Genomic DNA, 14,691 nt, shown 5'->3' with positions numbered 1-14,691 from the left:
TAGATAAGTTCCCCTCCTGATATGCAAAACCAACATTTAAAAAAAATTGAAACTCGGAACACATTTCTCTCTCCTGCTAGGACGTTGTGCATAAACTTAAGTCTAAATATTTTCAGAGAGGTAGATCTCATTTACCGTCCCAACACCAACTGTAAATCATTATCTTCTATATATATTGCCTCATAGAAAACAACATTGCAAGAGCTGATTGATTCTACTTCCTGTCCCGTGTCACAGCAGCTAGGAGCTCTGTCTGACTGTGCATGAAGAATGACCCCATGTGGTCGTTCACGGAACGACAGGAACAGGAAGTGAGCTGCACATTTGCCTGCAGAAGACACGTTTTTTTCAACAATTTTACACTCGACATGAAATGATTTGAAGTCGGTGCCTCAAAACTAACAATCTCTGAGATGAGCCTCACTGTGAAAGTTGGCTGTCAAGTACCCTGCTGCATAACATGCAGGCATGTATGTGAAGTGTTACATAACAAGACAGCTGAATAGCCTCAGATATCGGGGCTAATGCATTGAACAGATTGCTGCAAAGGGTGGATCCTAAACTTGAGCAGTAACGGGCTACACACGGACTAGCCCAGACACACATTAGGCTGAGCACAAGCTCAATAAATTGGTTTGTCATCGGCTCTGAAGTGAATAGCAAAAGAATTCAACATGTGAAACCTGGGTTGTTAAAATATTTCCAATCTATTTTTCATGAAGCAAATGCAATGCATCCAAACAAACGAACAGCAAGAAAAGTCTGTCTGAGCTAAGGACAACATGATTTGGGGGGGGGGGGAGGATACAGATAACCGGTTTACAAAAAATCTAGATAACATTTTTGATGGTAGTGAGATGTATGTTCTTTTTTAAGTCTGTGAATACCCAAACTGTTCAGCTTTAATATTGAAATATCAGCTAAATGAATTACATTACAAGCACAGCTACAGTATAACTCCAGGACATATCCATATCCATATGAGGAAAAATAAAAATACACATTTTCAATTTAAAAAATGTACAGAAATTACAGAAAATCATTCAAGTTAAAAACCAATATCTGAAAATGGATTTAACATGTCGGAACCCTAAGAACGAAATGCACTTGGCTTGGAAGTTGGTATTTACACATTTATACACAGACAATGCCATCATCTTTATATACATGACATTTCAATGATACTGCAGAACACCAGGGAGAGGTTAAACGGCTATCTGTCATTCCTTTTGTGGCAACAGAAATAACAAACATGGATGTAGTTTATCTTCGGCTTCCGCCCGGTGATCTTTTACAACCAACATTTTCATGGTCTCATAATGTCATCTTGAACAAAAGCCGCAAGGAAACCATTTGCTGATGGAAAAGGTGACCATGGAGCCCACAGGAGAACTGAGGTTGGATATGTGCTGGATAAAGCCTTTTTCCCCCTCTTATTAAGTCATAATCTTATCGTGACTGATTTTAATTAAAAAAAAGAAAGAAAGAAAAGAAAGAAAACACAATCAGAAGTTACTGTCAGCCACAAGGTTGAATGTCTTTTTTTTCCTTTTACAGCAGTGCCAGGAGTGTTCCATGATGGCTTGAGTGAGTCCAGACAAAGTCCAAAGTATGTGCTTTTTGCATAGCCTCAATGCAGTTTGTGTTTCCTTTTCTTATGTTTTTTGTCCTTTTTCTTGCTGGCACATTTGACACAGAACCACTGCTGGTCTTCAGGAGGGGCTGCATTTATCCCAACACAAAGCCTGAACAGAGGAGAGGAGAGGTCAGTCATGGCTCATTTCCACCACATCAGGGCTGTCAAACTACGGGCCACAATATGCGACCCACTTTGGTGTCAAGTGGGCCAGACAATGAAAACCAATAATCAATAATCTATAAATGACAAAACCTCAAAACTTTCCTGTTTCTTTTAGTGTAAAGAATTACAGGTACAACCCTACAACACGTGGGGTTATCTCAGCTACCATCAAGCACATTATCTACTGTCTGTAACTGTGCATTACAATCAGGGGTGTAGTGGAGGATAAACGCAAGTAAACGCAATTTACCCACCCCTTTGAAATGAGGCAGATAGTTTACTCACCTATTTCCAGATCAACTGAATCAATCAATGAGGACAAACAAGGTGGGTAAACTACTCACCTTGGATAGTTTGTATTTATCACTACACCCCTGATTACAATTGATTACTACACTGATTACTACATTGATTACTATTGCTTTTTTGATATATATATATATATACCGTATATACATTGTATATGTGTGTGTGTGTGTGTATATATATATATACACCAAAAATGATTTGATGATTTATTTTTATAAAATTTTTGATTCAAGAATTGTTGATTACATTTTTTTCAATTGATTCAAAGAATGTTGATTCAAAAATTAGATTTATTTTTTATTTTTTATATTGATTACTATTACTATTGATTGATTGACACTGATTACTACACCCCTGATTACAATTGATGGGAACTGTGCAATTCTCTATAGTCAAGCAAAGGTAATGAAAATAGCTGAGCATTTAGTGATTAATACAGATAACATGAATAGGCGACTTAATATTTAACTTGCTCCTGAAACCTGGTACCTCTTAGCCTTCACAAGTGCATCACATTGGATTGAAGGACTTCTCAGTGCAATTTTCACACTTTGCAAAGTCATCCTTTTGGCCGGATTGGACCCTTTGGGGGGCCGGATCTGGCCCCGCCGGGCATGTTTAACACCCCTGCACCGCAAAATGCCTTTCTTTCTGTGTATTTTCATGATTTATTCTTACATTTTCCCCTTTCTCTCAAGTACCCCCTGTAGTACCTCCATGTACCCCTAGGGGAACGCGTACCCCAGGTTGGGAACCAGTGTCGTAAATAGACAACATTGTACAAAGTGAATCAATATGACAGAAATTAATATATGGAAATAAGTATCTTACCAATGGTACCAATCATCACACCCATCACAGCCTATCATGGCACTGCCATCATCATTCTTGTTGCATCCGGGACAGATCCAGATCTGGTTTCCCCATTCATCTCGGATCTTGGATAAATTCAGATCATAGAAATTATTAGCAACATGAAGTTCAGGGAGGGAATAGTCATAGGCAATTAAGACATATTAAAAAGCAAGTGAATAACTATGAATTCCCTTTCATGCTGTTTATTTAGACTACTGAAGAAAACCTGTTGTAGTTTAAACACATTACATGTATTTTGGCAGTTTCCCAGATCCCTTGAAGATGTACCATGCTTTACCCAACATAATGTTATTCTATGCCGTAAGGTTGTCAAAAGTATAGCTTTTTCCATATGCATTGTTTCAGATTTTTTTATTTATTATACCAATATCCAGTACGGCATACACTTGATACCAGCCTCACTATTTTGCATGTAAGGGGACCACAAATTGACTTGTTGAACTGAATGTTTGAATGTTTTTACATGTACCGTAAATTCCGGACTATAAGCCGCGGCTTTTTTCCCGTTTTTTGGCCCCTGCGGCTTATATAACGGTGCGTCTTATCTATGGATTTTTTCAGAAAAAAAAAAAAAAAAAAAAAAAAATCTCTCTTTTTTAGCACTCTTTCTAACTATAAATCCACTTCTGTTTTAATTTCCTCTCTTGCCCTCTTTTCACCACACCGCGGACACTGTGTGCACTGTAAAAATAAACAACGGTGGTGTTGTGTTATGTTGTTTTGTTGAAATGTTACGGTAATACGGTAAATGGGAGCTTCCTCAAACAGCCATCTCTTTCCCGACAATCCCCTCTGTGCGTGACCACTTACATATGGTAATTACGGTAAGCAAACGGCCACAAGCCCATCAACTCCCTCCCCCGACTACCAGGAGAAAATCACAAACTTCGGCGAATTCACACAAAGGAAGATCAAGGAATATTCCATCGAACCGGAGCAGATCATAAATATGGATGAAGTGCCTTTGACGTTCGACCTGCCACTCACTCGGACTGTTAACAAGAAGCGCCCTGGAGGATTCTTTCACCAAAAAAAAGCTTTGCTCGTTCTCGACAGCATGAGAACGAGCAGTAGATGATCATGAGGTGGTTTTTCAGACGTGTCGATATAGCAGTTTATCGCAAAAGTGTAATGGAAACACATTTTTCGCATTTGCACGTCATGTGACCCATATTATCCCTTGGAAAAGGAGCGGAAAATAAGTTTGGTAAGTAAGGTTCGATAGCCGTGTCAAAACCTCCGCAGCAAGTGGAAAACTTTGAAGCAACGCTACCTAGCAGAAAGACGAGTGTTGTGCAAAAGCGTAGCCGGGCAAATTAGATAATGTTTAATGGCAGAAATCGGTCCATGGTGACAGCAGGCTGCCTGTGTGCGCGCATTTGGCACAGCGGCGAGATGAGAGGATGAAAAGCACACACTGGTGCGGTGGTGCTGTCTGAAGTGAATACAGTGACTGTGAGTAGGCTAATACATTGCACACGTTTCAGGTGCAATTATAGAACCAAATCAGCCTTTTCCCCCCTCCATCTCTAAATCGGACCAGTTGTAGGCTATTAGGCTACCTTTTTTCCTCTGCCTGTCGCGCTGACTGCATTCACGCAGCCAGCAACATTTTGCGACTCATTTTCTTTTGAATTGATAATCAGGCTCGTTTATATGCATTGTAACTTCATGTTGGGATTTCCATTGACCATTGGTTGGATTTGAGCATGCAGGGGACGGGATATGGGGCAGATCCCCGTGCGTAATCACTGTGGCAGCTGCTGCAACGGGGAATCACTCAAACGCAACTTCAATGGAAACGCCTACAAGTCGCAATTGTACATTGTCGAAGTTGTAGAAATATCGCAATTCTTTTGCGAAAAACTGTAATGGAAACACAGCTATAGATGAAGAGGAGTTCGTTGGTTTTGAGTGACAATGAAGGAGAGAGGAGAGTGGTTGACGAAGCCACCCTGAACCTGTTCGTTTCCGACACTGAAGATGAGGACTTTGGTGGTTTCAGTACGCAGGAAGAAGAGGAAGACGAGCATTAGTGACTTGACTTCTCTGGTTACAGGTTTGCTGCACATATAGCCTATTGTTGTGTGATTTTGTCTGGGGATTAGTGACCTGACTTTTGTTTTGTTTTGTTGAAATGTTAATAAATGGGAGCTTCCCCAAACAGCCATCGCTTTCCCGACATTCCTCTCTGTGCACGAACCCTTTCATATGGTAATTAAACATCAAAACACCCGCGGCTTATAGACCGGTGCGGCTTATAGAAGAAAAAAATAGTCAATTTTGGTCCCGCGGCTTATACACCGGTGCGTCTTATAGTCCGGAATTTACGGTAATGCACTTTGTTGAATAATTTTAGCAAGCATGATTGCGCTCATGTGCTATTTCCTCATCCTGACTGATTTTAAGACAAGAAAACTGTTTATTGTATGTTTTTGTGATGTTTTTACTTTTTCAACGGACTCAAGCTGAGACAAATTATCTCTTTTTTTCTATTTAAGGGTGACTAATTATTGTTTTATCAGAAAAATGGCACTAATTATAGTTGATCCCCAAAAAATCTATACTACTTTGTATGGCTCAGGCATCCCCCCCAGCGGTATCAAAAATAGTATCCAATATCGGAAGATTTATATAACTGGTTTTGTATCAAAGTTCAAAATGTTTGTCTTCTAACAGACCTATACATTGACAGATCAGTAACTATTCCTGTTGCATATTACAAGGTAGGGCTGGACACGAATTTTCGACTATTCGGACATCTGTTTGTTGGGTAGGTATTCCGTTTTCTATTTTGGGATGCGGATATTCGTTTTTTGTGCTAAATTTGACTTTTTTTTCTTTTTCTTATAGCGCTGACGTTCCAAAACAACCCAATGGACAGAAATGTATCCTTAGATGGATCAGAGTGGCTGCAGTATAGCCTGGGTGAACCCAGCCTTCAACGTGATGTCACAGACTAGGCCTGTAACGTAAGTTTCACCTGGAAGCTTGTCTCAGAGCGATTTGAGGCGATTTCAATCGCAGCCAATGAGTGACTGCCACCATCAGATCCACCAAGAGTCTTTGTGAATGACGTGTACCAGCCGCGGCACAACTAGCATTAGCATTAAGGTCTCTCCAGAGCATACTACTATGCTAGCTATGGCTATGCAGCCGGAAAATAATCGCTGACCCCAGTCACCCAGCAAATGGTCTTATCATCCGACTACCTTCGGGCAGACGCTTCCGATGAGAGCGCTCCCCAGACAGGAAGGTTAAGCACAGGGTTCGTACAAGCAGACTTGTAAACAGTTTCTTCCCAGAGTCAGTCAGGTTCTTAAATGAATAGCACAACTGCACCTTATTGCTTTGATCTGCTGTTTTATTATTTTACTATTTTATTATTTTATCTTTTAATTGTGCACTGTGCAGACATGCTACCCTGGCATGGTTCCTAGAGAACAGCACAAAGCACTTTATTCATATGCCCTTCTTATTTTGCCTTTTAAAAATTGTTATTTTTTAATACTTTTTATTCATTTACAACCATGCACTGTGCCGACATGCTGAATGTATCCATGTCTTACCCTGTTTAATGTTTTGTTGTGTGCTCTCTGTTTTTTGTACTCTTTTTTTTCTATACCATGTGGAGGTGTGGCTTGTGTACAAGAATTCCAATGCATTTTAATGCCAAATTCTAATGCAAATGGCAAATAAACTTGAACTTGTAAACTTGTAAAAAGAGCTGTGTCGAGGAAAGTCAAGTGAAAACAGCTTTAAGTTCGGTTATAGCGGAAATAGACTCGGTCACTGCAATTAAACCGGAAGAAGAGCGTGCACTAGTGGAGTTTCTCGGCGGGAAAGATGATCAACTAGCTCCTGGTGGTAATAAAGATTTTTCCCACCAAGAATCCAATGGAGGACCAGATACGTGAGGATACGCAAAGTTCTTCGTAACTGATAACTATAGAGGTCGGTCAGGTGGAGGGTGGGTTTACCAAGGCTAGCTGCAGTACGCCCTTCCCGAGGCATGCTCACAGCACACAGACACACTGCCTCTATAGTCTGTCATTTACTATAGATAACTAACTGCTGTGTGCTGTTTCTTCCACAACGGCGAAAGATTGGCGAAAGCCACGCGATGCTATGCCGTCCAGCTCATTATAGGGGATGCGATGCCCATTATAGGAAGCCGAGACGTGTAGAGCAGGGCCTTTGACAGTCCGACTATTTCTTGAACCAAATCACACATTTAGGATATTCTAATAACTAACTGTAATATTCCCTCTAATATTTGCCTCCCCTGAAAATGTTTGTAGCCCCCCTGGAAAAGGCCCGCCTCCCACGTTGAAAACCTCTGGTGTAGAGGATGAACACTTACCACGTAGTTACTGACGGTCTCAGTGACTACGCTGCGTACTGGCGTCTTGAGGGAACTGGCTGTGGAGAGCAGGGCGGCGGGGGGAAGCATCGACGAAGGGGCAGCGGCGGGGGGAAGCGGCGAGGCAGGCGGGGCCAGAGAAGGTACGACTGGGGAGAGAATCGGGGGTGGCGGAGGTGTCCGAGGGCGATTTCCAGGTCCGGATTTGGGAGCGGGAGTCTTGGGCACTGGTGTTTTCGGTTCCGCATTTGGAACCACCTTGCTGATAACACTGGTGATGGACAGAGACACAGAGAAGAAGCACGCACGCACACATCAATAAGGGTGAAGTTAACAGCACAAACTTGAATATGAACAGGAGCCTTTGCTACCTGTGAGTGTGTAACGCAGGCATATACAGCAGAGGTTTGCGTTGGACTTTCTCGTTGTCCGTCATTTTGGCAGACAGGGTCCCAAAAATTCGGTCATAATCTATTATTACCTGTGTTAAAATGACAGACAGCCTTCAGATGTTTCTGTCATTGTGAAAGAAAAAGAAAACGGTAAAGACGGAACATATTTGGTTAATGCGACCACTGTTATTAAGTTTAAGTAAAGTAAAGATATTCGCGTCTATGTATGTGTATTTTGTCCATTACTTTTTTCCCTTCGTTTTGTAATTTTACTTTGTATTGTACACCGATCTCAATCTTTTTTAAATAAGACAACAAAAACGGATGCCAAAAAAGTATATAATGCATGCAATATCAATCAAAATGTGCATCGTGTTAATTGCCAAGTGCAATAAATGTATAGGAATGTGTGTTGGTGACACTGAACAATGTTCAGGATTATACCCAGAGGTAGAGGACGTCACATAAAGTAAGACACATGCTCCAACGTGAGCCTGGAGCTGGGACATTGTCGGTGGCAGCTAGACATACATACATACTTGAACGTCAGCTCAGCCAGTGGAGTGCCCAGCAAAATGAGTAAATTGTGTGATTTCGCAATGATTTCAACGACTAGAAGTTAGCCCAAGGACAGAATGTAGTGCATATACTGGTCATATCTTTCATTCGCTCCAGTTATCTCCCCATCGGCATTATATACTTGCGCTGTTTATGTCGGCTGCATCACATTTTGGGGAGCTGCACGCCGACAACGCCAGCAGGCTCTACGGCGAGGGCTTCGATGTCCGAGTATAAATTAAGCCTAAGTAACAAGGTACAAAAACACATTCAACATTTACATTTTGTCCTGGCCAGCTCCCACTCTGAGCGTCAGTCGGGGGATGACTGGAGATGGTATAGGTGTGGGGGTCTCTACTTTCAACTGGAGAAACAGGAAGGGAAAAGTACAGCACATGTCAGTAACATATTACCAATGTATCCTTTTGTTGTTGTTAGATGTACTGTACATACTGACTGCTGGAAAAAACAAGAACAAAACAGGTTACCTTCTCCAATCGAATCCTCTCTTTCTCCTTCTCTTTCTCCTTCTCTCGTTTTTCCTTTTCCCGCTCCTTCTCTTTCCTCTTTTCCTCTTTCTCCCTCTCTTTTTCTTTGGCCTTCTCTCGCTCCTTTTCTTTCTCCTTGTCTTTCTTTTTCTTCTTCTCCTTCTTGTCTTTCTTCTTGTCCTTCTCCTTGCTCTTCACGTCTTTCTCCTGGAGGATCGGAGGCAGGGGAGGCAGCATGGAGGGGATGCGCAAGCAGGCAGAGGGGCTGAACAGTGGTGCGACTTCGCCCAGACCAAAGGGGGCGAGGGCAGATAGTTTCTGCCTGTCCTCTTTACCCCTGACTTTACCCTTGTCCCTCTTATCTTTGTCCTTTTTACCCTTTTCTTTATCCTTCTTTTTGTCTTTGTGTTTCTCCTTCTCCTTCCTAGGGCCATCGCCGTCTCTGGACTTAATCTTCAACGAAACCTCCGGCCCAGTAAAGTCTCGCTGATGGAAATGCTCGCCATCCTTTCCGCCATACTCCTTCCAGGCCACCTTGCTCTCCTTGGAAAACTCCTTGGTCTTATCCCTGTTCTTATCCTTATTCTTTTCTTTCAGCTTACCCTTGTCCCTGTCTTTATCTTTTGGCTTGTCTTTCTCCTTCTTTTTCAGTTTTGTTTTGAGCTCCTTCTTCAACTTCTTCTTGATGTCTACCGTCGGCACGGTCTTGTTCTTCTCCTCAAAGGCCTTGAGCAGGGGTTCAGGAGTGGGCGGTGAAGCTGATCCTGACGACATGTATTCCTCCTTAATCTGAGGAGTGGCTGAGGGACCCCCTTGGTTGACCTTTCGGATCACCTCGTTGATCGAGTCGTCCATAGTCCAGTTTCCTGGACCTGTATTCAGGTGAAGCAGTGTCGGCACGTCTTTCACCGAGCTCATATTCAGGTGAAGCAGTGTTGGCGTGTCTTTCACCGAGCTCAGCGAGCTGTTTACTGTCATCTGGATTTTGGGTGTAGGAGGCTCCAAGATGGTGAGTCGCCGAGGGCTGGAGAAGCCATTGCTCTCCGACTCGGAGCCCGAGGAGAAGGCAAAAGGGTCGGGCTCCCGCTCGGCACACGCTCTGGCAATCACGGCGTCGATGGAGTCATCGATGGCCGTATTGTCAGGCTCCAGTTTCCTGAAGTGAGCCTCTGCTATCTGCCGGTCCTCCATACTCTGACGCATATGGATGTTCTCTTTGCCCATCCTCTCGCTTAGCGCCGACAGGGGCAGCTTATGCAAAGCATCTGCCTTGCTCTGGGGTTGAGATGCTTTGGTAGAACCCATCTTTGGGCTCTTGGGGCTTTTAGGACTCTTGGTCCTGCCTGGAGATTTCTTCCTCTCCTTAGAAGACTTTGGAGAGCGGATGGGGCTGCCACCCACAGGTCCAGCAATAACCCCTTTAGGGGACTTAGTCCGTGGTCTGCCAGGGGACGAGACCTTAGGTTTTCTTGCTGGAGTACCATGGGACTTATGATCAGAGTGTCGTGGCACTACCGGCTGAGGTCTGTAGGAGGACGGCGTTCCAGAGGGCGTTTCAGGGGAAAGGGAGCCAAGGCTATCGTGAGAAGGCAGCATGCCTGGGGGAACACGTTGTGGGTTGAGGGAGGTGAGCGGCTCCCTGGGCTCCACCCCCCACTCTGGGCTGAGGCCAGGGTGCATGCGTGGTCTCTTGGAAGTGGGCATCATGCCCATATCTGCATCAGGACTGTCCAAGTGCCTCTTAAGTGGGTGGTTCTCATCGTTGACTGCCTCATCTTCCTCCATTTCCTCCTCATCCTCATCCAGTGGCACCTGCATAGCTTCAGCTGAGGTGCCCATGTCAGCAAGGGCCTGCTCCTCCTCCTCCTCTTCTAGAGAGAAAAGGGGAGAAACAAGTCAGCTAGAGGAACACACCAACATTTTGAGAGATTCGCCTATTTGCCATATTCCCAATAGTAAGACGAGAAGATCGATGCCCTTCTCTTCTCTGTGCATGCAATAGAAAAGTAGCTACGGACCCTCCTGCTAGTTAGCTTAGCACAATGACTGGTAGTCTGCAGAACGGGCTAGCCTAAGCCTACACCCATTAAGTCACAGTACACATTCCAACAGTTCCAAAATGCTCTTATGTACTCTTATGCACATGTTGTGACTCATGCACTCACCACTGTTATGGAATATTACTGTAAAATTATGAGACATTGTCAGGGTTTTTCCTGGCTCAAAATTAGGTACTACTGTTTGTACTAGAGAGCAACCGATATGAGATTTTTGAGACCGGCACGATACGATTTTAAGAGGGGGGGGGGGGGGGGGGGGCAATTAACCGATTAAAGATGGTAGTAGTGAATTTAATGAATTTCTGAGCTGGAATGAAAATATACCTTTTCTATGTGGATTGTGCACTTATATAACTATGCAAAGCTACTCTGAAGGTTGCATTCTTAATCAAGTAACTTTAAATACCAGTTAACATTACATTCTCAATCAATTCTAGAAATGAACACTGAGAATAGATAAAAAAATAAAAAAAATAGTATTGTATGTTGTCAGGCAATTGCCAAGCATTTAAATGAAGAAGCAATCATCTGTAGATGATAGAGGAAAGAACATTTTATTTAAGAGGGGGCAATTTATAAAGGTAAAGATAACAGTAAAGATATTTGCTGTGTAACGTTAGTTAGTTTGCTGTGTAACGTTAGTTAGACGAGGCACACACATACACACACAAACACAGACTTTTCTCTTTTATAATCGCACCCTTTTGCCGTTATGTAATCGCACGTGCTGAAATCGCAGTTTCATTTCAGCGTCCTTGTTAACAGGTGAGACCGATCACACCAGCCACACGCCACGGCGAAGCCACACTGAAGCTACATTGCACACGTGCTGCAGCGATAGCTTCAGCTTCTGTTCTATTTTTCAAGCGTGCAGCGTGCTGCGCTCGAGCAGCCAGGCATGAAGTCAATGCAAGTTGTGAGCGGGAGCAGGGCAGCGCCAGGGAAACCCGAGTGAGGCGTGGACAAAACAGAGTGTTTCTGGTGTGAATGACATGGCGGCTGCTGCTTCCGTGAAGCGCTGCTTCAGCGCTGCTTCTGAGATGCCTATGGTGTGAACCAGGGCTTAGCATCCACTAGGCCGAGTATCTATGTGGTTTAGCTAGTTAGCTAATGTAACAAACGAGTAAGGTTGCGCCAAGCTCGTTGTCACGAAGAGTAAAAGATGAGGACGCTGTTTATTTACTTTACAGCATTCCGTCTCATTAACTAGGTAACAACATAGCGTGAAATCAACTCAACACTATCCACCACAGCACCGCACATGGATGTTGTATGTGGGAATATGGCAAATAGGTGAATGTGCGAAAATGTCAAATGTTTGTGTTCCTTTAAGGCCTGTTTTTCAGCTAATCTACCAGGAAATTCTCTCTCTCACTCACTCACTCACTCACTCACACACACACACACACACACACACACACACACACACACACACACACGTATACAACTGTTACAGTATAACTAGTATAACTATGACGGTTATACTGACCTTCTTGTAAGGAGACCAAGGGTGGCATGTAATCTGGGATGTAATCCTTCCTCTCGAGTGCATCTCGGGCACCAGGCTGGGGGAACTGCAGGACATTGTTCTTGCTGAGGGGGAACAGTGGCGTTTGATGGGCAAAGCCCACCGGCTCCAGGTTGTGGACATAGTCCTCCAGTTCACTCAAACTCACCCCCAGCAGCCTGAAGGCCTGGCTGACATCGTCCAACACTGGATCCGTCCGTCCATCTGAAAAGATGCATCAGAACAAGAGATCCAGAGTCAGCGCACACCAACACCAGTACACAAGTATCCTTCTTGAACACTGAGCACACAGTACTTCAGGCAATAGTATTTCATTCTCATTTTGGTTGTAGGTCTCAACAAAAACAACCAATCGGGATTAGCTAGAATGCAACTAGCCAAGGGTTAGCTAGAATGCAACTAGCCAATCACAGCACACAAACAACGATCATTCATGTTCTACTCTCTGCTATGTTGCACACATTCTAATGATGTTGTTTTCAACTGCATACTGCAGCTTTAAACTGCACACTTTTTTTGTCACGTTAACGTTTGGGGCCAAAGTTTTTGCCTAAGTTAAGTAGTGCAGCACATACTGGAAGTGACCCTGTCTGATGTTGACATCTGAGCTGAAGACAATCTTCTCAACTCAAAAAGATGGAGTGAAACGTTACATTAATGGGTAAATCTTGATTATGTGACACAAGCTACCAGCAAGTGTTTATCACAGCTCGCAAGCATGGCGGTCATAATAATAACAATACATGGAAGCTGTTTAGCTAGCTACTAGCTACTGTACTTTTTGACAGCCAGTATGTTAGCTACTAGGCCTTACACCGTGGGGGCGCTAGTCACATAGCGGGATATGCTCTTTGGTTAACAACAACAACAATAACAACAACGTGTAACGTTATTTTAGGTTAATTTGCTGAAGCAATGCAACACTTACAGAGCTCAGAGTATCGATGGCAGCCTCTGGCCAACTGCTGGATATATCGATGCAGGACATCGGACAGCAGATCGCAGGCAGTGAGCTGAACCGCATCCCAGCCCAATGCCTGGCAGATCTGCGCCACCGAAACACGCAGCAGCGAGCGGGCATAGCTCTCGCACATCTCGCTGACTTGTTACGGTCAATCCCTTCTCCAAAACATGCTGTCGGTCTTCATGATTCACGGAAACCCCGAGGGGCTTGAGAAAACCCGCTATGGTTGTTAAATTTGAACATCTACTTTAGTAAATATATTGGCGCTTTTGCCAGAGACGCCATCTTGATTCCATCGACAGACCCATCCCCAAAAATTCGATTGCGCATGCGCCAAAGTATGCCTCTCCCCCGAGCCCCGACGGGGCGGGGCTGAGCGATTTCCGTTTGAGCAATTTGATGAACAAAACTTTGGTCAAAATATATGACAGCGTTATATGGTTAATCTGATTTTCAATTTCTTTTTAAGCACTTTGTTAAAATGGGGATCTTTCCAAGCCCACACATAATGGCATTTTGGGGGCGGAGCCAAATCTGCCAGGCTGCAATTTCCGCATTGACAAAGCAAGACGGATCTGAAATATTGCTATTTTTTTTGTTATTTCTAGCGCAAAACTCCTATGGTGAAGTGGTGTACAACAACCACGCCATATGAAAAATGAAGACAGGGCCTCACAGGGCCTCCAAATAGCTTTTTTTGATTCCCGAGCCACGAAAAGGAGCCTGATAGAAGACCAAGTTGATCATCGCTGTTTCCGCAATGGACATTGGCGGAGTGGCCTGCTAGCCGCACTGTTATAGCTTCGAGATCAGCGACTGTTTGTTTAATAATAATTTAGGGAGAAGATGTGCGCGCTAGAACATTTGGCTGGATCGGCTGTTTCCGTACATTGATTACGAACGTTTTGTCAACCGTTGGTTGGGGTATTTCATGGATCTATTATATTATCGGGTTATTTTGACATCACGCTGTTTGGTAGCCTGGTAGCCTTGTACCAAGACGCTGATTACATTACACTGCATTGCATTGTACATTGACATTGAGCGTGATGTCAAAATAACCCGATATTAGCCTTGTACCAAGACGCTGATTACATTACACTGCATGCAGTGTAATGTAATCAGCGTCTTGGTACAAGGCTAGTAGCCTGGCAAACCAGCCGGTCATGTTAACTCACATTTCATTCTACCAGACCCAGTCAACTTTACCCCCCCTCAAAATTCAAGCACTTCTCGTAACGGACCGGGGTCCCCACGGACATTATCCTATCCGCCCATCATCATTATGTCACTTTAAATTACTTTTTGTGATTGTTTTATGTATTGCTATTGATGGTGCGCTGTAAATTCAT

General features: G+C 43.7%; 1 protein-coding gene across 1 annotated transcript; it reads right to left on the bottom strand.

Annotated features, from left to right (window-relative positions):
• Window positions 1-714: 714 nt before the first annotated feature.
• On the bottom strand, window positions 715-13,623 carry taf3 (TAF3 RNA polymerase II, TATA box binding protein (TBP)-associated facto). Its single transcript, XM_083663315.1, has 7 exons — window positions 13,304-13,623; window positions 12,337-12,579; window positions 8,788-10,658; window positions 8,581-8,663; window positions 7,350-7,620; window positions 2,942-3,048; window positions 715-1,745 (listed from the first exon to the last, which is right to left on the bottom strand). Exons 1-7 carry the CDS (start codon window positions 13,467-13,469, stop codon window positions 1,631-1,633), a joined length of 2,856 nt encoding a protein of 951 aa, XP_083519441.1. The 5' UTR covers window positions 13,470-13,623; the 3' UTR covers window positions 715-1,630.
• Window positions 13,624-14,691: the final 1,068 nt, after the last annotated feature.

The sequence above is a fragment of the Poromitra crassiceps genome, assembly GCF_964638095.1.
Source record: "Poromitra crassiceps genome assembly, chromosome: 30".
NCBI lineage: Eukaryota > Metazoa > Chordata > Actinopteri > Beryciformes > Melamphaidae > Poromitra > Poromitra crassiceps.
Note: the sequence above shows the minus strand (reverse complement) of the source record. Positions and strands in the feature narration are given on the sequence as shown.